The sequence below is a fragment of the Aedes albopictus genome, chromosome 3, assembly GCF_035046485.1.
Source record: "Aedes albopictus strain Foshan chromosome 3, AalbF5, whole genome shotgun sequence".
NCBI lineage: Eukaryota > Metazoa > Arthropoda > Insecta > Diptera > Culicidae > Aedes > Aedes albopictus.
The window spans coordinates 167,663,813-167,690,418 of record NC_085138.1 but is presented as its reverse complement, the minus strand read 5'-3'; the positions used below and the strand labels follow the sequence as shown (position 1 = coordinate 167,690,418).

The 26,606-nt window shown below is 40.6% G+C and overlaps 1 protein-coding gene across 2 annotated transcripts in view; it reads left to right on the top strand.

Moving 5' to 3' along the window:
* LOC109422614 (influenza virus NS1A-binding protein) overlaps positions 1-26,606 on the top strand; it is a 106,311-nt gene that overhangs the window by 65,495 nt on the left and 14,210 nt on the right. For both annotated transcript variants that reach the window (XM_062860383.1, XM_019697427.3), the window contains exon 2: positions 9,739-9,857. In XM_062860383.1, coding sequence (XP_062716367.1) covers positions 9,739-9,857 — 119 coding nt within the window. The remainder of the gene's footprint in view (positions 1-9,738; positions 9,858-26,606) is intronic.

Sequence of the window (26,606 nt, the reverse complement as noted above, 5' to 3'; positions counted from 1 at the left end):
AGATCCATATCTTCCTTAAAGGCAAGAAGCATATTCAATCTTGTGACAATAATGGCCATCCTCAGGACTTGTGATCTTTTAACCGCTCCGTCGAGTACACCTATTGAACTGACAATTTAGAAGTGCATCATACTGCTTCAATTATTTAATCTGAAGTAACAAAAAAGGTAGACACCTCATCTGTGATTGGAGCACTTGGTCTCGATCTACATAGCATTGCATATATCCGCCTCATAAGTTGAGGCGGAAAACCATGTTCTGACATTATCTGCCAAAATTCATTTCATTCTTCATTTGTTGAATCGTCTTGTTCTCCTTGGCGTAACGTCCCACTAGGACAAAGCCTACTTCTCAGCTGTTCTGTGAGCACTTCCACAGTTATCCTCTGCCAATTGTCATTTTACATGTGTATATCGTATGGCAGACGTTTTAACTGCAATTCCGCTAAGTGGAAAACTTTTGTCAATACAAACAAATGTCAACAGCGGTGCGATGTTTTTCTCACGCACTTTTGTTGTAGTGTGATGTTTTCCAAATACACATTGGCAGCATTCTGCAGCAACTGGCATTTCTTTGACGTCTGTCAGTTCTTATAGCTATCGAACTTTATAACGTAAATATGTTGCAGTTATCGAACGTGCACTGTGAAAAATATTAGATTTACTACTAAATTGTTCAGTTTTGTGTTATCTATATATATAAAAATGCAGTGACATACGTGGGACCACGCATAACTTGAGAACGGAACGTCAGATTTGGGTCATCTTTGTTTTGTTCCGTTAGTTTTCACCTAAGGAAGGTTTATGAGCCAAAAAAACATGGAAAATTGTGAGTTTATGAAAATCGATCTTCCACACATTTTTACCGGGGACTTGGTCTTGGCTATAAACTTGAAACGTCAAAAAACGCAGTAGGCAAGACAAAGTTTGCCGGGTACAGCTAGTAGCGTATAAAATTCCATGATGGGACTGATATGCAGCTACTTTCAATGTGGGATGCACGTGATATGTTTTATTTTCCACATATCGGCATAACAATCAGCTACTTTTTGTATGATTTTTGGAAGTAACTTGGAAATGAACATTATTATAAATCGAGTTGAAAACCGAAGTTTTCGGAAGTGGGGCGCTGTGTTGCGGACCTGGTATACAGTAGACGTTCGCTCGGTGCAAACGCTTTAACTGCAATGCTTTTTAAGTGCAAGTCCGCTAAGTGCAACAATTTTGCAGTTATCGCACCGCTATCCGTCAAAACGAAATGTCAACAGCGATGCGATGTTTTTCGCATGCACTTTTGTTGCAGTGCGATGTTTTACTTATGCACATTGACTGCATTCTGCAGCAACTGACAGTTCTTTGACGTCTGTCAGTTGTTGCAGTTATCGAATTTTATTCAAGTGAAACGTAAACATGTTGCAGTTAACGAACGTCTACTGTACAGTGCACCACTTCCGAAGTTAGATCCGACGTATGGTTTTGGAAAACAATCCATTTTAACTAGTCGAAAACTGCGATTTTTAAATGGATTGATAATATGAATACCGCTAGTGATTGGGAACATATGAGAAGGGTTAAAAAATATAGTTTTGCTCCCCTTTGACGTTCTTAGTTTCATTTTGGTTCACTATTCTTTATTACACCAACAAACCTAACCTCAAAATGACTGACAATTCTCAGGTTATTTTGACAGATGTAACATGAACATCAAAAAGACGGCAACCAGATCGATAAAATAGAATATATGATCCGTCTTTTTCGTGCTAGTCACGGTCGCAATGTCAAATGCCAACAGCTCACTTGGATTATGATAGTCAACGACATGTTCCTCTGAGCGTCGAAACCAGAATCAGTTTATTCAATCTTAACAACAGCATAGACATTTGACATAAGGTCGTTTGCGAAATGTGCCTTTCTTTTTTTATGCGAAGTGTTCATTATTCAAGTAACTACGGGGCTAAAGCCTTATTTCATGAAGATATACGGTGTATTTAGAGCAATATAACTTTACATGCAAACTTAAGGTTGATTTAAAGTGGAAATGAGCCATTATAGAATCAAATTAATATTATACTGGTATAATCTTGGTTCAGTCGCATAATTGCCCATTTGCATTTTAAATCAACCTTAAGTTTGCATGTAAAGTAATGATTGCTCTAAATACACCGTTTATCTGCATGCAATAAGGCTTCAGCACCGTGATTATTTGGGTATGTCAAATAACTGTTAAATGTCCTAATGCCAAGTAGCCTTATATGTCATCAATCACGAGCAAAGCTTGAATCGTCCAACATTAGGAAGAGCGAGCTTAAGACTTTAGATAAAAATGTTCTTTTTCCCTTTGAAAATGGAATCGAAGGGAATTCACATTCAATGAGAACTATAAGAAATGGGTGTATCTAGACGTGCTCTGGATATTTTTTAACTACAGTGTTTATGCTCGAAAAAAAATGAAAACAAAAATTTCAGTACTTCAGAATTACCATGAAAAAAAGGCTCTCTCATCGATCAATTTCACCCAGAATCATGGTAAAACTTATAACACTCATTCGTTCGAAAGAGCAGGATATGTTCTACGAGATGAACTAGCATCGCGTTAAAAAATTTGAGAGAAGGATGAATAAATGACAATTTTCGACCGACCACATATCTAAGCGAACTTTTCAGCCAGGGGAGGTTGCTCGGCCAGGTTTGGTCGAGCACCCTTAGCAAATGTTCTAGCATTATTTAACTCTTCAGCAGTCACGCTGTTGTATTTTGTACAAGTCTAGTCGAAAACCACAAGAGGACTTACTAAATTCATACCTAGAGTATTCCTGGAGCAATTCATGAATAAATTTCTAGAGGAATTCCTGGAACCTCTGGAATACTTCCTGGTGGAAAGTGGAGGAATTGCTGGAAAGATCGCTGGAAGAATTTCTGAAAGTATACCTAGTGGAATTCCTGAAGGAATACCTGGAGAAATTCAGAGAGCAATCCCTGGCAGAACACCCGGGAGAAATTCCTGGAGGAATCCCTCAAGGAATTCTGGGAGGAATCCCTGGAGAAATTTCGGAAGAACCCTCGTGACGAATTCCTCGAAGAATTCCTATAAGAATTTCTGGAGGATTTCCTGGAGGGATTTCCGGCGCAATTCCCGGAGGAATTCTTTAAGAAATCCCTGGAAGATATAATTGAGGAATCCCTGAAGTAATTCCTGGATGAAATCCTGGCGGAATCTCTGTCAAAATTTCTAGATGCATTCCTGGTGCAATTCCTAAAAAAACCGGGAGGAATCCCTGGAAGAATCCCTATTAAAATTCCTGGATGAATCCTAGGAGAAATTTCGGAACAAATTGCAAAAGATCCTGGAGGAATTCTTAGAGGAATTTCTGGATGAATTGCTGGTGGAATCCTTGGAGTAATTTCTGAAGGAATTCCTGGAGAAATTCGTGGAGATGTTCCTCAAGGCATCCCTGAAGCAATGCCTGTAGAAATCTCTGAAGGAATTACTGGATTAATTCCTAGAGGAATTTCTAGGCGAAATCCTGGAGATATTTCTGGAGGAATTCCTAAGCAATTCTGGAGGAATGCCTAAAGGAAACGCTAGAGGAGCCCCTGGAAGAATCCCAGGCGAAAACAGTCCTAAGAGGAATTCCTAAGGCAATCCTGGAGAAAGTCCTGGATTGATTTTTGGAGGAGTTTTCTAAAGGATTACAGAAGGAATTCCTGAATAAATCCCAAGAAAAGTTCCTGAAGGAATCCTTGGAGGAATTTTTAAAATATGTAACCTCTAGATTTGTTCTTGAAAGCATCACTGAAGGAATTCTTGGAGGAATACCTCGGGGAATTCCTGAAGAAACCCCTATGAGGAATTCCGGAAGCAATCCCATAAAGAATTCCCAGTAGAGCTATTTTAACTAACTCCTGGAAAAATTTCTGTAGGGATCCCTGGAAAAAAGACTGAAAGAATCCATGTTTGCAATATTTTCTCATCGAATTATTGAAAGAATCCTTGGATGGACTCTAAACGATTTTTAGTACACAATTTGAGGAATTCTTGGATTAATTATTAAATAATCTGTAGTGAAATTTTCTGAATAATTCCTGAAAAAATCCCACAGAAATACTTCGAGTAATTCCAGATGGAATTATTAGAGCAATCTCTAGCGGAATTTTTGAAGAAATAGGTTGACGATGGGTATTATCGGCAGGTTTGTTCTCTTCGTCATGGGGGTTTTTGTGGGCCGAATTACCTGAAATTTGGGCATATAACTCAGCTTGGTTAGGCCGGGGCCCGTGGCGTAGTTGGTCACACGTCCGCTTCATATGCGGATGGGCATGGGTTTGATTCCCAGCCCCGGCACTTGCAATTTTTCGTCAGTTGCTCTTCACCGAGAGTGGCTGACACTGACCCTCTTCTGAGCCCCATGGCTCAAACGGACCCGGATACCTGGACATCGGCGAATTGCTACTCATAATGGACTCCCCAATTGGACTGGAAAGGAACAACGGCCACCTATCATCCTTGTGCTCATCATTCTACCATGTAGAGTAGAAAAATGAAAGCAGCAGAAAGGCAACCAGTTCGATAAAGTATAATAGAATACATCTAGGCTCTGTACAATACTGTAGGTACGGTTGTCAATTGAAATCGCTCACGTAGTGCCCTAGTGGACAATAGAGCTGTAAATTAGGTTAAGTGATTAAGAATAAAAAAAAAAACTCAGCTTGGTTGGGAAGGATTTGAGGCCAACTCTGAGACCTACAGGCAGGCTTGACAGAAACTCCCTCGCGAGAAAATGAGGAAGCGATTTCGGCGATTTTCTGAGGAGTGAAAATAAAACTCAGAAATCACAACGCAAATCCTCAACAGCAGCGAGCGCGAGCTTGCCGCGCAGCGAGGAGTTCGTCCAACACTCATAATTGCTTGTTGTGTTTCTCACGTCCACTCACACTCAAAAAGCTCTCGCGAGTTCCACTCCCATACAAAGAAAGACTCTCGAGGCGAAAATCGCACTCAAAAACCCGAAATAATCATCGACTCTTTTTTCGTTCCCCTCTTCCTCGCTCAGTTTTTATTGCCTCTCTGTTTGGGTTTCGTTCGCTCCCTCGCGACGAGGCAAAAGCAAAACACCACTCTATAGCATGCTGCAAAACTCTTTTGATTTCGAGGAGGATTATCAAGCCTGCCTACAGGTTTTGAAAAAAAAAAAATCTATGACGAAGAGAACAAAACTGCCGAGAATACGTAAGATCCCCCGGAATTTTTAAAATATGTAACCTCTAGATTTGTTCTTGAAAGCATCACTGAAGGAATTCTTGGAGGAATACCTCGGGGAATTCCTGAAGAAACCCCTATGAGGAATTCCGGAAGCAATCCCATAAAGAATTCCCAGTAGAGCTATTTTAACTAACTCCTGGAAAAATTTCTGTAGGGATCCCTGGAAAAAAGACTGAAAGAATCCATGTTTGCAATATTTTCTCATCGAATTATTGAAAGAATCCTTGGATGGACTCTAAACGATTTTTAGTACACAATTTGAGGAATTCTTGGATTAATTATTAAATAATCTGTAGTGAAATTTTCTGAATAATTCCTGAAAAAATCCCACAGAAATACTTCGAGTAATTCCAGATGGAATTATTAGAGCAATCTCTAGCGGAATTTTTGAAGAAATAGGTTGACGATGGGTATTATCGGCAGGTTTGTTCTCTTCGTCATGGGGGTTTTTGTGGGCCGAATTACCTGAAATTTGGGCATATAACTCAGCTTGGTTAGGCCGGGGCCCGTGGCGTAGTTGGTCACACGTCCGCTTCATATGCGGATGGGCATGGGTTTGATTCCCAGCCCCGGCACTTGCAATTTTTCGTCAGTTGCTCTTCACCGAGAGTGGCTGACACTGACCCTCTTCTGAGCCCCATGGCTCAAACGGACCCGGATACCTGGACATCGGCGAATTGCTACTCATAATGGACTCCCCAATTGGACTGGAAAGGAACAACGGCCACCTATCATCCTTGTGCTCATCATTCTACCATGTAGAGTAGAAAAATGAAAGCAGCAGAAAGGCAACCAGTTCGATAAAGTATAATAGAATACATCTAGGCTCTGTACAATACTGTAGGTACGGTTGTCAATTGAAATCGCTCACGTAGTGCCCTAGTGGACAATAGAGCTGTAAATTAGGTTAAGTGATTAAGAATAAAAAAAAAAACTCAGCTTGGTTGGGAAGGATTTGAGGCCAACTCTGAGACCTACAGGCAGGCTTGACAGAAACTCCCTCGCGAGAAAATGAGGAAGCGATTTCGGCGATTTTCTGAGGAGTGAAAATAAAACTCAGAAATCACAACGCAAATCCTCAACAGCAGCGAGCGCGAGCTTGCCGCGCAGCGAGGAGTTCGTCCAACACTCATAATTGCTTGTTGTGTTTCTCACGTCCACTCACACTCAAAAAGCTCTCGCGAGTTCCACTCCCATACAAAGAAAGACTCTCGAGGCGAAAATCGCACTCAAAAACCCGAAATAATCATCGACTCTTTTTTCGTTCCCCTCTTCCTCGCTCAGTTTTTATTGCCTCTCTGTTTGGGTTTCGTTCGCTCCCTCGCGACGAGGCAAAAGCAAAACACCACTCTATAGCATGCTGCAAAACTCTTTTGATTTCGAGGAGGATTATCAAGCCTGCCTACAGGTTTTGAAAAAAAAAAAATCTATGACGAAGAGAACAAAACTGCCGAGAATACGTAAGATCCCCTATATGGAAAAATTCCTGAAGAAATCTCTGAAAGAATACCTGCATAAATATCTTAAAGATTCTCTGGTCAAATTCCTATGGGAATCCTTGAAGAAATTATTGAATCGTCGAAGAAAGCACTGGAATAATTCCTGCAGCAACCTCTAAAGATACCCCATGTTAAATTCCCGGAGGAATGTCTAGAGTTATTTTCGAAGTAATCACTGAACGAAGCTATGGAAAAAGGCTGCTATATTATCGCACAAGTAAAATTAGAAATTAACAATAGACTTGATTAAAATTAACACTTTGTATGGGCGAAGCAATAAAAATTCAGGTTTTTGTTGAATCACTGGAAATTCTATAGATATTTTCCCATAGTTTTTCGTGCAAATGATAAATCGAAGGAACATCTCTCCTGCTTTCAAAGACTTCGATAGTTTTCATCAATATTTTTGTGAGATATCGGCTATTGCTGGTTTTGCCGTTTCAGTGCGCGTTAATATTTTAGTCATGGGAAAATTCCTAGAGGAATTCGTCGATACATCTTTGCAGAAGTATTTGTAAAAAATTGCTGAATGAAATTAGGATTTCCTGAAGCATTTCTTAACCCTTTATAAGGCAGTGGCAACTATATTGCCACCTTATACACATATTTTTTTCTGTTCGTTTAGAAAATTTTTACAACTTCTGTTTTAACTGATGGATACATTAGGCCTTTGTGAACACTCATGATTTTTTTGAGCCATAACAAATATGAATGGGCTTTTTTAGAACAAAATGTCTCTTCAAAAACTGCCATTTTTGAGTGCATGAAGGTTTATAAGCTCGAAATTTTGTTATGGTGAGCGAATTGAAAATCGAATGATGGGGAATGAAAGGCCTATGTTCCTTTTACTTGTGGACAAAATTTCAACTTGATTGTGGACAAAATTTTAACTTGATTGCTTCAACTCAGCCTTTTGAAAAAAATGTACTATAATAAATGGGCATGTACTAAAATTGCCATATCGTCCAAAATAATTGACCAATCGAGTTCAAATCCACACAAGTAACTCATGAATATAAGGGCAATAACCTGTCAAAAAATCAGCATGATTGATTTAGGCATCACAAAATAACAACATTTTAAAGTTTGTTGACAAAAAGTTCAAATTTAGACCTTTTTTTTTTCATGCAAAATCGACCATCGAATTTTTTGAAAATAAAAACGTTTTTGTTCATTACACCACATGTACTTTATCTTTCAATGTAGAACGAGTGGGTTCCGTGCCTGGTTCTCTCGGCCTTATAAAGGGTTAAAACAAGCCCTGAAACAATCACTATCGGAACCCCGCAAACGTTCCCCGCGGAATTCACAAAGAAGAAGTTTTTGAAGAAGTCCCTTGAGGAATTCCTGAAGGAATCACTGGTGAAGTTCCTTAAGAAATTCCTAGATGAATTTCTGACGGTGTCCTTGGAGGAATCCATAAATAAATCCCAGGTTTTTTGCTCTCAATTCGTACATCAGGTTTTCTTTGTTCTTAGAACCTGGGAATTGAAAACTAGTGAGTTCGTGAATTTTGAGCTAAATTTATTGTGATTTTCGAGAAAAAAAGAGATTTTTTTTTTCTGGAAATATGATAATCTTGAGTTGGCTCAAATCAAAAGAAAAATTATGTCTGCCCCCGCTCTGGCTACGTCCATGCGTACATCCATTCGACCAAACGTCCATAATATGTATAACGCGCTTACTTAGGCTAAATTGTTATAACCATAGTATGGCTGGAAATATGCAATGCCTCACATACTATCGTTACCTTATTTTCAAATAGGAAACTACAACATTCCTATTACCTATTAGAAGCTCCTGGTGGATATGAGGCACTGTCCCTCAAGCTAGAAACGAAAAAAAAAAACAACAAACATTGCATATTAGCCTTCATTCGGGTCTCCAGTTAGCCTAGTGGTTAAGGCTATGGATCGCCAATCCGGAGACGGCGGGTTCGATTCCCGTTCCGGTCGGGAAAAGTTTCTCGACTCCTTGGGCAATAGAGTATCATTGTACTTGCCTCACAATATACAAATTCATGCAATGGCAGGCAAAGAAAGTCATTCAATTTAACTGTGGAAGTGCTCTAAGAACACTAAATTGAAGAGAGGCAGGCCAAGTTCCAATGCGAACGTGCAGCCATAAAGAAGAGAAGAAGAAGAAGAAGAAGAAGAAGAAGAAGAAGAAGAAGAAGGGAGTCCCATAATCGGACACGTGTTGCCTTTTTTATAGAAGCGTAGTTTGGTTCAAAACAACAATTTTGCAAACATTAGTGACGTTCTCTGGACCATGACGTCAATCCCATTTGTGCCTGGCCCTAGGATGCATAGAACTTTCAGGACCGCTCACTGTCACGCTCGCTCTCGTGGCAGTCGATTTAATAATCCAACCCAACCATGTTATCGATCAAACAGTTCCATTATAACATCCACCAGCTGGATATTGCGCGTTGATTTGGCATGTTGCTTTGATAATTTGTTATTTTTTCTTGATCCTATTTTGATTACAAGGATTCCGTTTTTTATTTAATCTGGATGGTTCGCCAAGCGCACTTCCTGAAGTACAAATCTGTCCGTTTAGGTTAACCTTGGGCGGTATGGTTAACCACCGAAATCAATCGTGAGCCACTATCCTGTGGCACAACATAGTGCTAGTGCTATTGCTAGTGCAGCAACCTGTTTCCCCAGTTTGCTCCATTTTTCCTCGCTGCGAACCGGTTTTAGAAAGTTCCCAGCCACATGCCTTTCGGTCTGTTTATTCGACAACTTCCGCATTGAGATAATGCAGCTTGTCGGTCGGTTTCTCTATATCATAGATAACTAACGGAGAACCGCGATTCTCACGATTTGCAGGCAGAACACCGCGCCGGCCGTGCCGCTCACATGTGCGTGCGATTATTTTTAGCAACCTACCGCCAAAAAGTTCTAGTCTACAGCTATGTATCTACTGACAAACTACTAATCCCCGCCCGTATCTGCTTTGTTCCGATTATTTTCAGATGATGCCATGGAGAGCTGCGGCTATCTCCGGTTTACCGACGAAAGCATGAAGTCCAACTTCCTGCAAAGCTTAAGCACCATGCGTCGCCATCGGCTGTTTTGCGATGTAATACTGCTGGTAAGTAGCCCGAATTAAAGGTGTATTTGGGCAGGGAATGGGGCGATTAGCCAACGCCTTTTTTTATCAGCGATCGGGAAGGAAATCCCTCTGAGATCAGTTTTTGGCGGGCGGGCGCTCACACACTTGTGTTGCGTCATCTGAGCGTCCGGTTTTTATAGTTGGCCGTTAGCCTATAATCCCTATGCACCAATGAGTCACACGTTGTCGTCGTCTCAGTCGAGTTTTTTGTTTTTGGTAATATATGCATGAGAATCTGGTCATTCACCTTTTTGAATTCGTCTTATAACGTGATTCTGCCGGTTCGAGGCAGAAAAAAGCAGCCAAAACGGTGACGTTGAACTAGTTTTTGTGGTCGCCTGAGTGAACAGGTGGGAACATGTAATGATGGCGATGAGTGGTAGACAAATGCACGCCACACCATGTGTTAAATTGCAGCATTGTCGTTTAATCAACGATGCTTTGGTTGGTTGCATTGGCCGACTTTTTTTAAATAAAATTAATCCTTGTAATTAAATAGTTCTTGTTCGACATGTTTACAATGTACCCTCTTTAAACGATCTACATATAGTAGCAACGTATATTATTCCCTGAGACCGTTAGGACGTGGCCGGCATCAACATTGGCTTAGCTTTGCTTGAGAACCATAACCATGAAGTCCTTTCGGATATTTTCAGATTAATTGTGTCTGTTCTGATCAAAAAAACAACTGCAATGTGTATCATCAGCTGTGCATGAATATCATCTGCGATGCATACAAATTGACCGGACGTCACAAAAATTGTGCCACAACTGTAGAATATCTGACTCGTCGTCGTCTTGTGACAATTCCAAATCCTAGTCGATTTCTCTTGCCATTTCCGCAGCTATGCGAGAAGGTGGTTGTTCTTAATATTCCAAAAATTTCCGTAGATCACACGGTGTGTTTATAGAGCAACTTTAAAACAAAAAAATAAGTAAGTCTGAAATTTTGCCCAATGATACTTTGGGCCATTCCCTTCAATTTGCTGGGTCGGAGGAAAACATCCATCGGGGGGTCTAGAACAAAATTTTTTTTTGAAGGTTTTTCATGCAAAAACTATTAAAAGCGCATATTGTAAATTATTGCATCTCCTACAGATAGTCACAACTTTTTTGTCTTTGAAGATAGGACCATAAAATTTTCAGGCGTTTCGTTGTATGCATAGATGACTGTGTGAAAATTTCATTGAACTATGTTGAATGGTTTTCAAATAATAGCAAATCTATCAAACGCATTCCAAAATACTAAGCTTAGTAGCAAAATTCCAACAAAATATCTATATTTTTTATATAATAATACATGAAAAATATTTAATTCTAAGCACCTTGAGCCATTATGATGGCGGTACTGTGAAAACTTATTTTTCAAATGATGAACAGGTACATAGTCAAATACATGAAAGGAGAACACACATACACTGCCATTATGTAGCTTTTCACTAAAGTATTATATATTTATTTCAAGAACGTGGTTTTGCGTATACATGTTCACAAGTACAAGTATGCCTCTATTACGAATCCTATAATAAACACAATTATCATGATTGCTGAGTAGGTCGGCCTTCCCTAAAAAAAATATTAGAATGTTATTTGGTAAGCCAAGAAAAGCACTCGAGGATTGGGAAACATCTCTGTTTCGAGTACAGAAATTAAATTATTTTGGAATTAATGTTTACAAGGTCAAAATTGAATAGCATTTCACCTTAGTCAAAGAATAAAAACAAGTTCACTCTGTTAAAGAACTCATAATAACATTGAAGTTGTGGGTATGAGTCTACATTAAACCACTGTCTTGAAGGACACAATAACGAGAACTGAATTCAAAACAGAATTCAGTAGGGCAATATTCGATCAAGGGCAACTCTACGGTACTAAACATAGTTTTCGGATTATTCCACGATATTTGACATAGTTGTTGGACCTAAATTTAAGTTTGCCTTTGAATTTAATAGCAATATGATGCTTTTTGCTTATGCCACCATTTATTAACAAATAACTGATAATAAGTACTGAAAGAATAGTTGAAAGAACGGAGTACTTATTGACTATGTTACTACATTAAGTATGAAAATTAGGCTGTTCAGCATAAAGCCTAGGAAAAACAATTTGATAACGATGATTTAAATAGTCTTATCGATTTGCATATGATGTCTCAAAAAATATTTTCTGTGTAATTAAAAACCTCCAAGCATGAGGAAGAGTGATTGATCATTGTTAGGGCGTCGTTTACTAGTAAAATATTTTCAACGTAAAACTTTATAAACGAAAAAATAACAAACAGTTTTTTTTTTTGTTATCTAAATTATTGCGACACGCTCCCCTAAAGCCTTTCGCCTGCAATTTGATACTTAGATAAGACCTTAATCATTAAAAAAATGGAAAAAATGAACTTGTATACGGAAAACCACGTTCTTGAAATAAATATATAATACTTTAGTGAAAAGCTACATAATGGCAGTGTGTGTGTTTAACTTCTATGTATTTGACTATGTACCTGTTCATCATTTGAAAAACAAGTTTTCACATTACCGCCATCATAAAGACTTAAGGTACTTAGAATTAAATATGTTTCATGTATTATTACATAAAAAATATAGATATTATATTAAACTTTTGCTACTAAGCTTAGTATTTTAGAATGCGTTTGATAGTTTTGCTATTATTTGAAAACCATTCAACATAGTTCAATGAAATTTTCACACAGTCATATACGCATACAACTTCAAAACGCCTAAAAATTTTATGGTCCTATCTTCAAAGACAAAAAAGTTGTGACTATCTGTAGTAGATGCAATAGTTTACAATATGCGCTTTTAATAGTTTTTGCATGAAAAACCTTCAAAAAAAATTTTTGTTCTAGACCCCCCGATGGATGTTTTCCTCCGACCCAGCAAATTGAAGGGAATGGCCCAAAGTATCATTGGGCAAAATTTCAGACTTACTTATTTTTTTTATAATAAAGTTGTTCTACACAACACACCGTGCAGTGTGACCGCTAGTCGTATGTTGTTTCTTCAAAACCGGTGAATGACATGTGAAGCAATGAGATCTGTTGTGTAGCAGTTCATAAAATATCCCGAAGAATTTAATAAATCTGTGGTAATTTCTACCAGATGTCCTGAAACCATTTGTGGAGTGACTCTAGCTTCAAAAATCCAATCGTTCTAAACTCTTCTAAATTTCAGCAAAATAAATCTTTCACGGATAACCTTTTCAAGGTCCCCTAAATTGAATCTTTCAATAACCCTGTCACTTATGTGTTTCAGAGTTCTAGAAACAATGAACCAAGAATAAATATTTGTATAAATTAATTAGATGCCTTGATGAAATGTCTATCTAATGTTGGTCTAGTCTAGTCTTGTACAAACATACACAATCATCTCTTGGGAATAAATCTGAAAACTTACAAAATCGACTACTTCGTCATTTTTATTGTAATTACATATCAATCATTGCAGTGCATCGAAGATGTATTACAATAGTCCTGCTCAATGAAGTAGGTTTAACATTGTTGCAGCAACTTCTTGCTCTCGTCAACGAATGAATAAGAACAAAATGCAGCAACTTCAACAATGTTCAACCGACTTCATTCAACAGGACTACAGGCCAAGCCTACTGAATACATTTGAAATATAGCGTGGAACAGCGACATCTCGTCAGCCGTTACGTATAGTATTCAGTATAAATGCGAGGTAAATACGTTGGGAGGGTCTCCAGTTAGCCTAGTGGTTAATGCTATGGATCGCCAATCCGGAGACGGCGGGTTCGATTCCCGTTCCGTTCGGGAAAATTCTCTCGATTCCCTGGGCATAGTGTATCATTGTTCTTGCCTCACAATATACAAATTCATGCAATGGCAGGCAAAGAAAGCCCTTCAATTAACAACTGCGGAAGTGCTCAAAGAACACTAAGTTGAACCGAGGCAGGTCAAGTCCCATCCCCAATAGCACACTTGTTGTATATCAGTTTTTGTGACTTTTATATGACCAAATTTGGTCGTATAGGAGTTATATTGACTTTTTTAAAACATATGTGCTACTAGGGATTGGGGACGTAGAGCCATAAAGAAAAAGAAGAAGAAATACGTTGGGAGTGACGTTGCTAAGAAAGTTAATGTCACTTCGTTGAAGCGCTCCTTCCTGGGATGGTCCTAGGAATTCACCCCTTATGTCCAGGCTCGAAAGCCTAGGCTTAAGCGCCATTATTCGCTCTCTGTAACGAGAAAAAAAAAATGATGATCTCTTCTCTGATAGTAGTACAGAATAAAATATATCATATTCTTCTTTCTCTTCTTCTTTATGGCTCTACGTTCCCACTGGAACTTGGCTTGCCTTGCTTCAATTTAATGTTCATTTCCACAGTTATCAATTGAATACACACTCAAAACAGATTTGCGGGCTCGGCAAAATCGCGCACAGCCGTCCGCTCAGCAAAATCTTTAACTAGTATCTCAGCAAAAAGTGACGTTTGTTAGCTGACTCTCAGCAAAACGATTGCCGACTATCAGCAATGAACTGTCAAAATTGCTGAGATCCCGGCAAAATAGTTGTTTGCTGATTGCTCGGCTGTGCGAATCTCGGCAAAAGTTTGAAAAAATGCTGATATCCCGGCAATCTGAATTAAGTGTGTAGCATTCTTACCATTGCATGAATGTGTATATTGTGAGGCAAGGACAATGATACACTATGTCCAGGGAGTCGAAAAAATTTTCCCGACTGGAACAGGAATCGAACCCGCCGTCTCCGGATTGGCGATCCATAGTCTTAACCTAACCACTAGGCTAACTGGATATATCATATTATAAGAAAAATATAAGTAAAACAAGCAATCTCTACGGACAAGTTGTTAAAACGGTCGAAAACGATAATGAAAATCCGAAAGGTATTGCCACGGCTACACGTTAATCCTAATCTCCAACATCGGCATCACGGTAGCATCATGACAAGTTAAAGTTTTCCGAATCCACTTAAACCTTCCATCAGAACGCCCCATATATATCCTATAGTAAAAACTGGTATTTGCAGGGCTGTTACACGTGGCGCGGATTTTGCGTTTTCTGCGGTTTTTGCGTTTCGCGCGTTTTTGCTAATTTCGGCGCGGATTTTGCGGAAATCGTTTTCAAATGTACTTACATTAAATATTTGGACATGAGGCTCAACACAATCAGTAAAAAGTAATGAACATTTTCAATTTAGAGTTATGGATCTGGGCTTTCTTGGTGATATTGAAAGCTGTTTTTCATGGAAATTGTAAAAAGACGCCTACCGGAAATTTTGGAGAAACATTTGGTTGAATTTTGTAGTCACATTTAATAGAATCTCATGAACAAATAATTGGTTTTGTAGACTATATGTGTCGTGACAAATCAATCTAATTGGTTTTCTGACACAGTATGTCGTTAAAATTCAGATATTCCTGAAAAAAAAAATACAGGTTAGACGTCCTGAAGACTTTTATGATTGCATTCTTAGAAAATTCCACGTATAAAAGCTTGGAAAAACTCTAGTGATTTTTTTAATATGCAGGACTTTTTTCATTCATTATGGATGAATTTAACGGAGTTCACGGAATTTTTGAATCAGTTATTTGTGGAATATATGTAAAATATATTTTTTTTGCTAAAATTCTGGTAGAATTATCCAAAAAATACGTAAACTTCTGTTGTAAAATTTCTCTTTGATTTCCAGTCGGAACACTCGTTTTGAGGAGAGTTGCGGGAACGATTATTAAAGGGTTCTTGGCAGAATTTTTTTGAGGATTTTTTTTTGCAGAATACTTGTAGAAATCGTTGAAGTTTTCGGAATCCTAACTTGTTAAAATCTTCACTGAATTTCCAGACAGTTGTTTTTGAAGTGCTTCCTTTTTATAAATATATCTCTTAGAAGTAAAGTTTCTTGGTGATATAATTAATGAATTCCACTAGTATTACTCTGTTTGTTTCTCTATAAAATAATAAGTTCCTGTAGAAAATAATCCATGAAAAACTTAAGAAGTTTCTGATAATTTTCTTCCGATTCTCTCGAACGATCTTTTGGTATTTACTAGATTTTATTCCAGGTTTGTTATAAATTGTTTCAAAACATTCGCCAAGAATGCTTCCTTTTCGAAATCCTAGAGATCAGGAAAACCTATTCTCGTTAAATTGCAGATACACTGATTGATAAAAAAATCAAAGAACTTTTTATTTCTATTCTTTTTTAGGCTAGCCTGTTTGCAAAATTTTTTTAATTCTTGTTTGATGTATAAGTTGTCATCTATAGTCATAGATTAATAATAGTTAAAGATTTATTTTACATTAGAAATGCTCTTCATCTGGAGTACATAAAAAGTCTGGCTTTTTATGAGCTTCAGTCATCAAAACCATATGTTTTTGTACTGGCGTGGATTTGACGACCTCGGCGCGGATTTCAAATGTCTTGGCGCGGATTTTGCGGTTTCTAAATCGACCCTTTTGTAACAGCCTTGTATTTGAAATATTTTACAGTTTTACACATAGGATCACTCAAGCACAATAATTGAGTAAATTTTCTAATTGAGCAGATTTTCTTTATGATTGTTTGGAAAACATTAATGCCAACACAAAAGCAAAAAAGTAAGCTCCTTGCGTTGCATCCTCAGCTGAATGAAATTGGATATTTAAAACCTGATCGACATTTTCTATTTAATTTCACTTAGTTCATCAAACAAATTGAAATTTTGCCTGAGAACAAAAAAAAAATCGTGACAAAAAACTGTGTGCTACGATCCACTTCCTATTCAATAGATGCACCGCGAGGCAAAAGGTCTGAAAACTTCTGGCTTAGGATATCAATAAAATAAAAAAGTGGCTACACCGCCATTGGAGTTCTAGTGTTTTCTATTGCCGGAAGTTATCGAAGGATTTGTCAAGAAATTTTCAAGAAGTCCAGAAATAGCTGAAAATTTGTGTCACAAATATCTCTTTATTTAGTATAAATTTCGCTCGTACAATCCCAGGTTTTTAGATAAATAATTATTGAATACGTTTTCTTTTATTTAAATAACAAATTTGATGATAATATCATGACTACGCATGATACTGCAATCAAGACCCCATATAGTCAAATCGTATGCATAAATCATGATTCTAGTTCTCATTTATGATTCCAATTCTAAAAAATGAAGAATTATTGATTGGGTTATGATATCGTGACGCATGCACACAGGAATCATGTCCCAAGTTTATAAAAACTACGACATATAAAAATGGAATAGTGTTTGTGTATGTTACGATTTGACAACGGAACTAATTAATGAATTTGCAGATTTCTTCCAATGTTCATTCAGTTCAGGGCCCCAATATGTGTGTAATCAAACAATATTGGAAAATTTGATTGATTTTTAAAAGTTTAGTCATGGTTTTATAACATACCATACGTCTATGCATAAGCCCATGCCCAAGGATGGAGATTTGAGGGTTAAACCCCTCCCTTTACCATCGAGTAGCCATCTCGCCACCATTTGTCGAAATGATGTAAAAGCTCTCTCTTAGAGCAACATTAACGGCGGCTACTATTCGAGCAACCCACGCAGCGCTACCATTTTGACTTAACCACCCTTTTCCACACCGGTAGCAATCAAATTAGTCACCCTGATTCGTATCGGGAGGGCTGTCATATTCCCATAGAATTTTTAGCAGCGCAACTGTCCCGCTACTATATTTGGTCACCCACCCATAGCGCTACTATTTTGCGAGCGCATCCAGCAGTGACCGGTAAAGTTTGCTGCAATGATGGAAGGCTGCCAAACGGGGTATAGAAGCGCACCGTATAGAAGCAGGTGCTCTTAACGCCTTTGCTTTTTGCGGGCCTGACATAGTACCATGTTTCTCTGACTCAGCTTCATTTCCATGCACCCAGCGTCATGATATTTAATTTATGAGAACGTAAATGAGTTTGTTATTACGCTGATGGCAATTTCGACTTTTTATTTCGTGTAAACATAGAATTAAGTCTAGCTGATCAGTCTGTGCGGCATTCAGCCGAAGATGTTGTCAAATAAAATAAAATAAACGGAGTTTGCTGGTCATGAAAACACTTCCTTCGTGTCATAATATCATGAAGTGCCCAGTTTAATGACTACATAACATTTTAGTCATGCATGCAGCAACGATTTTTTTTCATGTTGAATTCCTTTTTCTTTTAATACGCACTAGATGCTCTTCTACAAGCAGATTCCTACCAAAATATGTCCTCAACAGTAAACTTATAAAGAATGAGGGACCTTTTTTGAGTAAAAGTTTTCCACAAATTTGAATCCAAATTGAGGTCACGATTATTATAGAAAAGACCCAAAATTTTTATCAGTACTCTAAAATAGGGTCCGAGTGCCATTAGTAATCTAATATGTACTCCTAAATTCATCCTATTCGAAAACAATCTTATTGTTTTCATGCTTACTTCTAACAAAAAATACAAAAATAATGAATAAAACAAACAGCGCTTCAATCCTTTGTTTTGATGAGGATGGAAATGGGAGCCACATGCTTAATAAGAGAAAAAATGCCCTATTTATACACATATGTTTATTTGCCGGATTTCGGCATTTTCTATTAGTAATCCTACATTGTTCTTTAATACACCAACGATCCTAACCTCAAAATGATTGACAACTCTCAGGTCATTTTGACAGATGTAGCATGAGCATGAAAAGGACGGCAACAAGATCGATGAAGTAGAATACAGGGTGTTAGGTTCGTGAGTGCAAACTTTTTATAGGGTGATAGGTGACCATAGATGATGACAAAAAATTGTTCTACGCTTATGGTCAAATCTCAACCGTTACGTAGTTATTGCACTTTGCATGTTTTTTGATTATTATTGCCTTAACTGGCTATAGCTTTAAAATGGTCAAACTTATCGCAGTTGTTTTACCCTTATTCGAAAGGTTATTAAATTTTCTATCAAATGGCATCTTTGAATCAATATATGTTACCTCCACTGTGGTTAAGTACGTTTCGTTTGCTGAAAGGCCGGACATCTAGGCCCTCCCGTCGCATGTCTGTTGCGGCTTTTGTCAGCACAGAACAGACATTTTTGCTCGTCGACTGCAAGCCTTGTGCCCTTTCTGACCGCACCACCTGCATAGTAGGCCGTCCCTTATTTTGCAAAAAATGGAAATATTATAAGTTCGTTAGTGGAAAATGATCGTTTTAGCTAAGAAATGATCGTGTCAAAATTTGAAGTCCGTATCTCAAGGCTAAGTGGTCCCTCAAGGGGCCTAAGGTTGTCAAAAATTGTATGGGACCAAAAAAACATGAATTTTTTTTTCGACAAAATAATACGCTATTCTACTAAAACCGGTGATTTTAGGACCCTTAAGGGCTAAAAATGTGCTTAGATTTGCGATATCTCTACTCGTTTTTGAGTTATTGAACAAAATAGGATAAGTTTCATTCGGAATCTAAAAAAAATGTTAAAAAATGCTGGTTTTTCAGTTGTTTTTTTGTCAATATCTTGGAAACGAGTAGAGATATCGCAAATCTAAGCACATTTTTGGTCCTTTAGGGTCCTAAAATCACCGGTTTTAGTGGAATAGCGTATTTGTTTTGTCGAAAAAAATTTCATGTTTTTTTGGTCCCATACAATTTTTGACAACTGTTGCGAAACCACTGGGCATATTCGCGCGGCAGCTGAGTGAGTTCAGTACAGCCTCTTGTCACCGCAATACTGCCCCACAGGAAAATAACGAGCCAACATCTCTGGTTCCCACTTTCAGCCGCCCCGTTGAACACAATAGCGGCGGCTCGGGCGGTTGGTTCCCCATGACAGCGCAAAGTTTGTAAACAAACATTAATCCAGGAGCAATAATTGAAAACGGCGAAACATTTTACACAACAGAATTTTTTTTTCACCTTTTAAAACAGTTAGTAAAGGCAAAACATGACCTTTAATTTCTCAATTATTTATTTCAAAATGAAGTTGTAATAGTACCGGCTCGTCTTCTTCACGGGGTGGAAGTTTTCATAAAATTTAGAATTGTTATTGATATGATTCAGCCACAGTCAATTATCGTTCCTGGATTTTGATGCTGACCTCAAAAACATGGCCGCGTGACAGGAGGCTGGTTCAGTACCACCCCAGATGACAGCCGTATGAGCATAGACGTCAGGCAGCAGACAGCGTGGCGAACTGTCATATGGAGCATAAACTGTGTAGAATGAGAAGAACAAGACTTGCTCTCGTGTGTGAAATTAAGTTGTATTGTAATACTAAGTGAATTTATTAAAAGAACTATTAAGATATTATTCGTAAGCGGCATACTGTGAGAAAGCATTCCAATAATTTAAATTGTTCTTAAACCTAGGTGAATTGCAAACATACATTTTTCTTACATGCTAGTTAAAAATCTAATCCTAAACTTATTCTAGATAAAATTATTAGTACGGTTATCAGTAATTAGTACGGCAGTTAGTTTATGATTAATTAGTATTTCATGCAAGTAAGTTATACGCGTTAAATAGTAGAATTTAAATCTGATGAATTTGTTGTACCTAGGACAAACACACACACAGAGGGACACATAATTTCGGATAAAAAACTAAAAGGAAGAAAACGAAAATGTAAGTACACAATGAACTGGCTAAAATTGAAAGTTTATAACAAGACTAAATATATTTCAGCTTTGAATCTGCGTTTAGCTGCTATCAGGACCGTTTTTCCTTCCCTATCCGAACAATCTTCAAAGATTTTCCGCCGGATCATGGATAGCAGAAGTGGAAAACACTGTGCCAAATACGACCGACCGGACACAGTGGATAACCTCGTCGGATGTGACACTTGCGAGACATGGATGCACTTTGGCTGTGCGGGAGTAACGGATTCAATCGCAGATCCGAATCGAACCTGGAAGTGCGATCGATGTCGCCCGCAGGTGGAAGGCTCCGTTTGCCATTCGTCAGTTGGTCGTTCGTCAGCAAGTCGTCGTTCATCCCGTATAGAACTCAGTCTGAGAATGCTGGAGGAGCAGAAGGCAATCAGGATGAGGATTCTGGAGGAGGAGGCAGCTCAGGTGGCTGCGAGAAAGAAAATCGCCGAAGAGGAGGAGAATTTTCTAAAGCAGAAGTATGCTTTACTTCTCGCAGAAGCAGATGGTGCGGAGGATGGAGTCAGTAGGAGATCGGGACTGAGCAGTCGAGCTAGTCGTGAGAAGGTACAGTCGTGGCTTAGTGGACAGGAAGTCGGCGCATCACAACAAATGACAGTAGCGCAATCCAGCAACATTTCGCCATCGGCCGTAGTTCCGGAAGCAGCTCAGCAGTCGACGATTCCGGCATCTATCTCCGTAACAGCACCAGCCATGACCACACCCGGGCTCGCGACAGCAAATACTGGAAATATTCCGGTGATAATTGCCCCTACTCCAACGTCGACTTCCACGCCGAATTCTACGGATGATTTCGGAAGGACCGGACCCACGGGTGGAAGTGTTATTCCTGAACTGCTGGATACCGGTAAATTTGTTTCACGTAAGCAAATAGCAATTCGGGAGCCACCGGTAAGTACATCGTTGACCCAATACGATTCCCCGGTGGGAATAAGCTCCTTCATTTCAACGCGACCAACGTCTGCTCCACTGAAAAATAAAAGTGCTCCCCCGTCGATCAGTTACCCCCACCAGTCGTTTAACGTGCTACCTTTCGAGTCAGTCTCTACATCGTATAATGTTCCAATCACCAGTAGAGGTACGTTAGGGTGTGGCAATAATACAGTTGCGACTTCAGTTGGGGTTGGGACAATTGTGGTGGGAAATTCTATGGCAAGCAACCCGTTTGATTCTGGTAACAGTTATGTACCAATGCCACCGTTGGGTCAGAATCAACCCGGGCCTTCAGCATCCTCTTTCGCTGGAGTACACCCGCATCCTTTGCAATATCCTGTTTCGTCGATTCCCATAGTGAGTGCTGTGTTGACTTCCGCTTGCAGTTCAACGTGGATGAACAGTAACCCTATCAGCGTCGGCGCTGGTGGCGATGGTGTGTATGGGCCTACATCGGCAGTTCCAACGCAAGCTGCATCAATGTTCGTAAACAGCAGGCGAGTTCCGGCAGGTTTCAATCACCCTGTGCCACCCCCAGTCAGCGTTGCACCAACTCAGGTCGAGATTCCAAATTCTGCCGATTACAGTACCCCTTCGGTAGGCCAACCTCAACAACGAGCAGCAACAGTACGACGGGGACCATCCAACGAACAACTGGCAGCGAGACAAGTGATGCCCCGAGAACTCCCAAATTTCTCTGGCGACCCACAGGATTGGCCATTATTCTATAGCTCATTCTGTAACTCTACGGAGGCCTGCGGGTTTAGTGATTCGGAGAACTTAGCGCGTTTACAACGATGCTTGAAAGGTAACGCGCTAGAAGCAGTAAAGAGTCGGTTGTTGATGCCACAGTCGGTGCCATTCGTGATTGACATATTGCGAAGGTTATATGGGCGGCCAGAAGTATTGATCCACTCTCTTCTTCAGAAGTTACGCGCAGTTCCTTCTCCAAAGTCCGATAATTTGCAATCACAGATCACATTTGGTCTAGCGGTTCAGAATGTTGTGGATCACATGACAATCTCAAATTTAGCTGATCATTTGTAGAATCCCTCTTTACTCCACGAGTTAGTTGAGAAATTGCCCCCTCAGCTCAAAATGCAGTGGTCGTACCACAAAAGTAGATGCGCTTATGTCAACCTGGCGGCATTTAGCGCATTCATGTCCGAGATAGTAGTGATGGCCTCGGATGTTACGCTTCCCATCGATAGCCTCGCAACTAGTTCCAAACCGAGTAAAATTGGAAAGGAGAAACCGAAGCTGTACGTTCATACAGAGGACCAACAGGAAAGAAAGTCGTCGTCAGTCAACGTAGGCAAACAGCTGAAGGAATCAGCGAATAGGACATGTCTGTATTGCGACAAACCAAGTCACGAGATAGCGGATTGTATACAGTTTAAGGCACTTGACATTGACGGTAGATGGAAAGCTGTGAAGCTGAAGAACTTGTGCCGAAGTTGTCTTGTGCCTCATCGTCGATGGCCCTGTCGTGCTAGGAAGGAATGCGGCGTAGATGGGTGCAAAACATTTCACCATAAACTTCTGCACTCTTTTGCAAGTGGTCCGCTGGGAAACACCGAAGTGGCTGAAGCTTCACGATCCACCGTGGATCCAAAAACTGTAGTGCACCACAATCTTCACAGTTCGATGACCTACTTGCTGTTCCGGTATATACCAGTAACCATCCACGGTAACGGTCAGCAGGTCAAAACCTACGCTTTCTTGGATGACGGGTCTTCATCTACGCTTCTTGAATCCGGCATCGCGAAGGCGCTGGGTATTCACGGTCCTACGGACGGTTTCTGTTTAAGTTGGACCGGAAATATATCGAGAGAGGAGAAGGAATCGCAACGAATCAGTATTGTCATCAGCGGTGAAGGCAAGAAGTTTAAACTCCACAACGTCCGAACAGTACAGGCTCTTCGGCTGCCGAGACAGACTATGTGCTACGATGAGTTGCAGCGTTCCTACCATCACCTAAAAGGTTTGCCAGTTCGCAGTTATGCGGATGCTGCCCCTGGCATCATCATCGGAATCGAACATGTCCGATTGCTGACTTCGCTGCGTCTTCGAGAGGGAAAAGACAACGAGCCAGTTGCTACGAAAACACGCCTCGGTTGGTGTATCTTCGGGAAAAGCTCGGGTAGTAGTACAGTCATAGAACAGCTGAATCTCCATCTGGACGGCGAACTTGGAAATAGAGAACTACATCAGTGGATGAAACAATTTTTCGCAGTTGAGGAATCCAGTGTTACAGTAAAACCAGAACCCAAAGAAGACACACGAGCGCGGGAAATCTTGGAAGCAACAACTCGACGGGTGAACGGTGCTTTCGAAACGGGACTATTATGGAGGTTCGATCACATCAGTTTCCCGGACAGTTACCCAATGGCAGTGAGACGGCTGAACGCTTTAAAAAAACGGTTGAGTAAGGATCCAATACTTGAAGAGAAGGTGAAAGAGCAGATTGCAGACTATGAGGCCAAGGGATATGCTCATCGAATTACACCTGAGGAGCTGCAGTCTACGGAACCATCTAGAGTCTGGTATCTACCACTGGGCGTTGTACAGAATCCGAAAAAGCCGGCCAAGGTGAGACTGATATGGGATGCCAAGGCCAGAGCTGGAGGAGTATCGTTCAATGACATGCTGCTTAAAGGTCCAGACCTTCTAGTGGCACTGATGTCAGTTCTACTACGTTTCAGACAGAGGAATATTGCCATTGTTGGCGATATAAAGGAGATGTTTCATCAGATCCGCATCCGTGATGAAGACAGACAGTCACAACGTTTCCTGTTCAGACCACATCCAGAATCGCCACCGCAGATCTATGTGATGGACGTTGCTACCTTCGGGGCTACATGTTCTCCCAGCTTGGCGCAGTTTGTGAAGAATGAAAATGCGAAACAGTTTGCCAAAACTTCTCCCAGGGCTGCTAAAGCAGTGACAGACAACCACTACGTGGACGATTTTCTGGACAGTGTGGATACGGAAGAAGAGGCTGTGACACTGATCAACGAAGTAAAATACATCCACTCCCAGGCAGGATTTGAAATTCGCAATTTCTGCTCCAACTCAACTGAAGTTCTTGAGAGAATTGGCGAACGCGGTGCACCACAGGAAGTTTCAATGAATCTGGATAAGTCTTCAGAGTCCGAACGTGTACTGGGTCTAGTCTGGAAGCCTGCCGAGGACATTTTCACCTTCGATTTGAGCAGTATCAACGAAGAGATCAGGACGCTGGTTACTAGTTCGACGATGCCCACCAAACGTCAAGTTCTGCGTACTGTAATGTCCTTGTTTGATCCGCTGGGATTGATTTCCCACTTTGTCGTACACGGAAAAATTCTCATGCAGCAGATTTGGAGATCCGGTACGGATTGGGATGAAGCAATTCCAGAAGAACTACATGAAAGGTGGATTAGTTGGTGTCAGTACATGCAGCGGCTGGAGGAAGTAGCAGTGCCGCGCTGTTTCTTCAAGGGTGTCGATCCTTCTACAATCGAAAATGTGGAATCTCATTTGTTCGTGGATGCGAGTGAAGTCGCTTGTGCAGCAGTCCTCTATCTTCGTATTGTCGATAACGGAGAACCTCGATGTGCGCTTGTTGCAGCCAAAACGAAGGTTGCTCCCTTAAAACCACTTTCCGTGCCTCGTCTTGAGCTCCAATCAGCGATGATTGGAACAAGGTTGCTAGACTCGGTGCTGACTTCGCTAGACATCCAGATCACTAAGCGCTATCTCTGGTCTGATTCATCTACTGTACTGTGTTGGTTACGATCCGATAGTCGACGTTATCATCAGTTTGTGGCATTTCGTGTGGGAGAGATTCTCACGACAACCAGCGTTGATGAGTGGCATTATGTGCCTTCCAGACTGAACGCGGCGGATGCGGCTACTAAGTGGAAGGACGAGCCAAGTTTTGACCCGGAGAATCCATGGTATAAAGCACCAGAGTTCCTATTCAGACCACCAGAGCAGTGGCCAGTAGAGCCTTCTCGTAAAGTGGAGACAGACATCGAGCTACGCGCAACTTTCCTGTTTCACAGCACTATCCTGCAACCGCTCATCGACGTCTCAAGATTCTCTAATTGGAACCGACTACTGAGGACTACAGCTACCGTTCTGCAGGCAGTACGACGATTCAAAGGGGAAAAGGCGTCCAAACCAAACCGTTTGACGCAGAAGGATTTGTATGATGCCGAAAATCTCCTGTGGCGACAGGTACAAACTGAAACGTATCCAGACGAGTATGCTGTTTTACAACGCAACTTATCGGAACTCGACTGCCCGGTATCAATTCCAAAGCCCAGCCCACTGTATCGACTGTCCCCCTATATCGACGAAACCGGTGTCATCAGAATGAACAGTAGACTCAGCGCAGCCCCAGCGATTTCTGCAGATGCGAAGTATCCGATTCCACTACAGAAGAAGCATCATGTAACGTACCTTGTTGTTGACGATTATCATCGACGATTTCTACATGGAAATGGAGAGACAGTTTGCAACGAGATACGTCAGCGGTTTTGGATACCAGGTTTGCGAAACTTAGTCCGTCAGGTGTCGAGGCAGTGTATGCTGTGTCGCGTCAAGAAAGCTGTCCCACAACCACCTACTATGGCACCACTACCAGAGGCACGAGTTACTGGATGTGTTCGTCCATTTACGCACACCGGAGTGGACTATTTCGGGCCGATTCAGGTCAAACGCGGACGCAGTTTGGAGAAAAGATGGGTGGCACTGTTCACGTGTCTAGCGATTCGTGCCGTTCATGTGGAGTTGGTGCACAGTCTGTCTACCCAATCGTGCATAATGGCAATAAGGCGTTTCGTATCTCGGCGCGGTTCTCCAGATGTTTTCTACAGCGACAACGGAACAAACTTTGTGGGAGCCAGCAACCTTTTGTCGAAGCAGATCCAGGATATCCACGAAGACTGTGCGACGACTTTTACCAATTCAGCAACCAGATGGGAATTCAACCCGCCCTCGGCTCCGCATATGGGCGGATCGTGGGAGCGCATGGTGCGCTCAGTAAAGACAGCAATGACAGCGATAATAGAACACCCACATTCTCCAAGCGACGAGGTGCTACAGACAGTCATCACAGAAGCAGAGTCGGTTGTCAACTCCAGGCCCCTGACCTATATTCCACTGGAGTCTTCAGAACAGGAG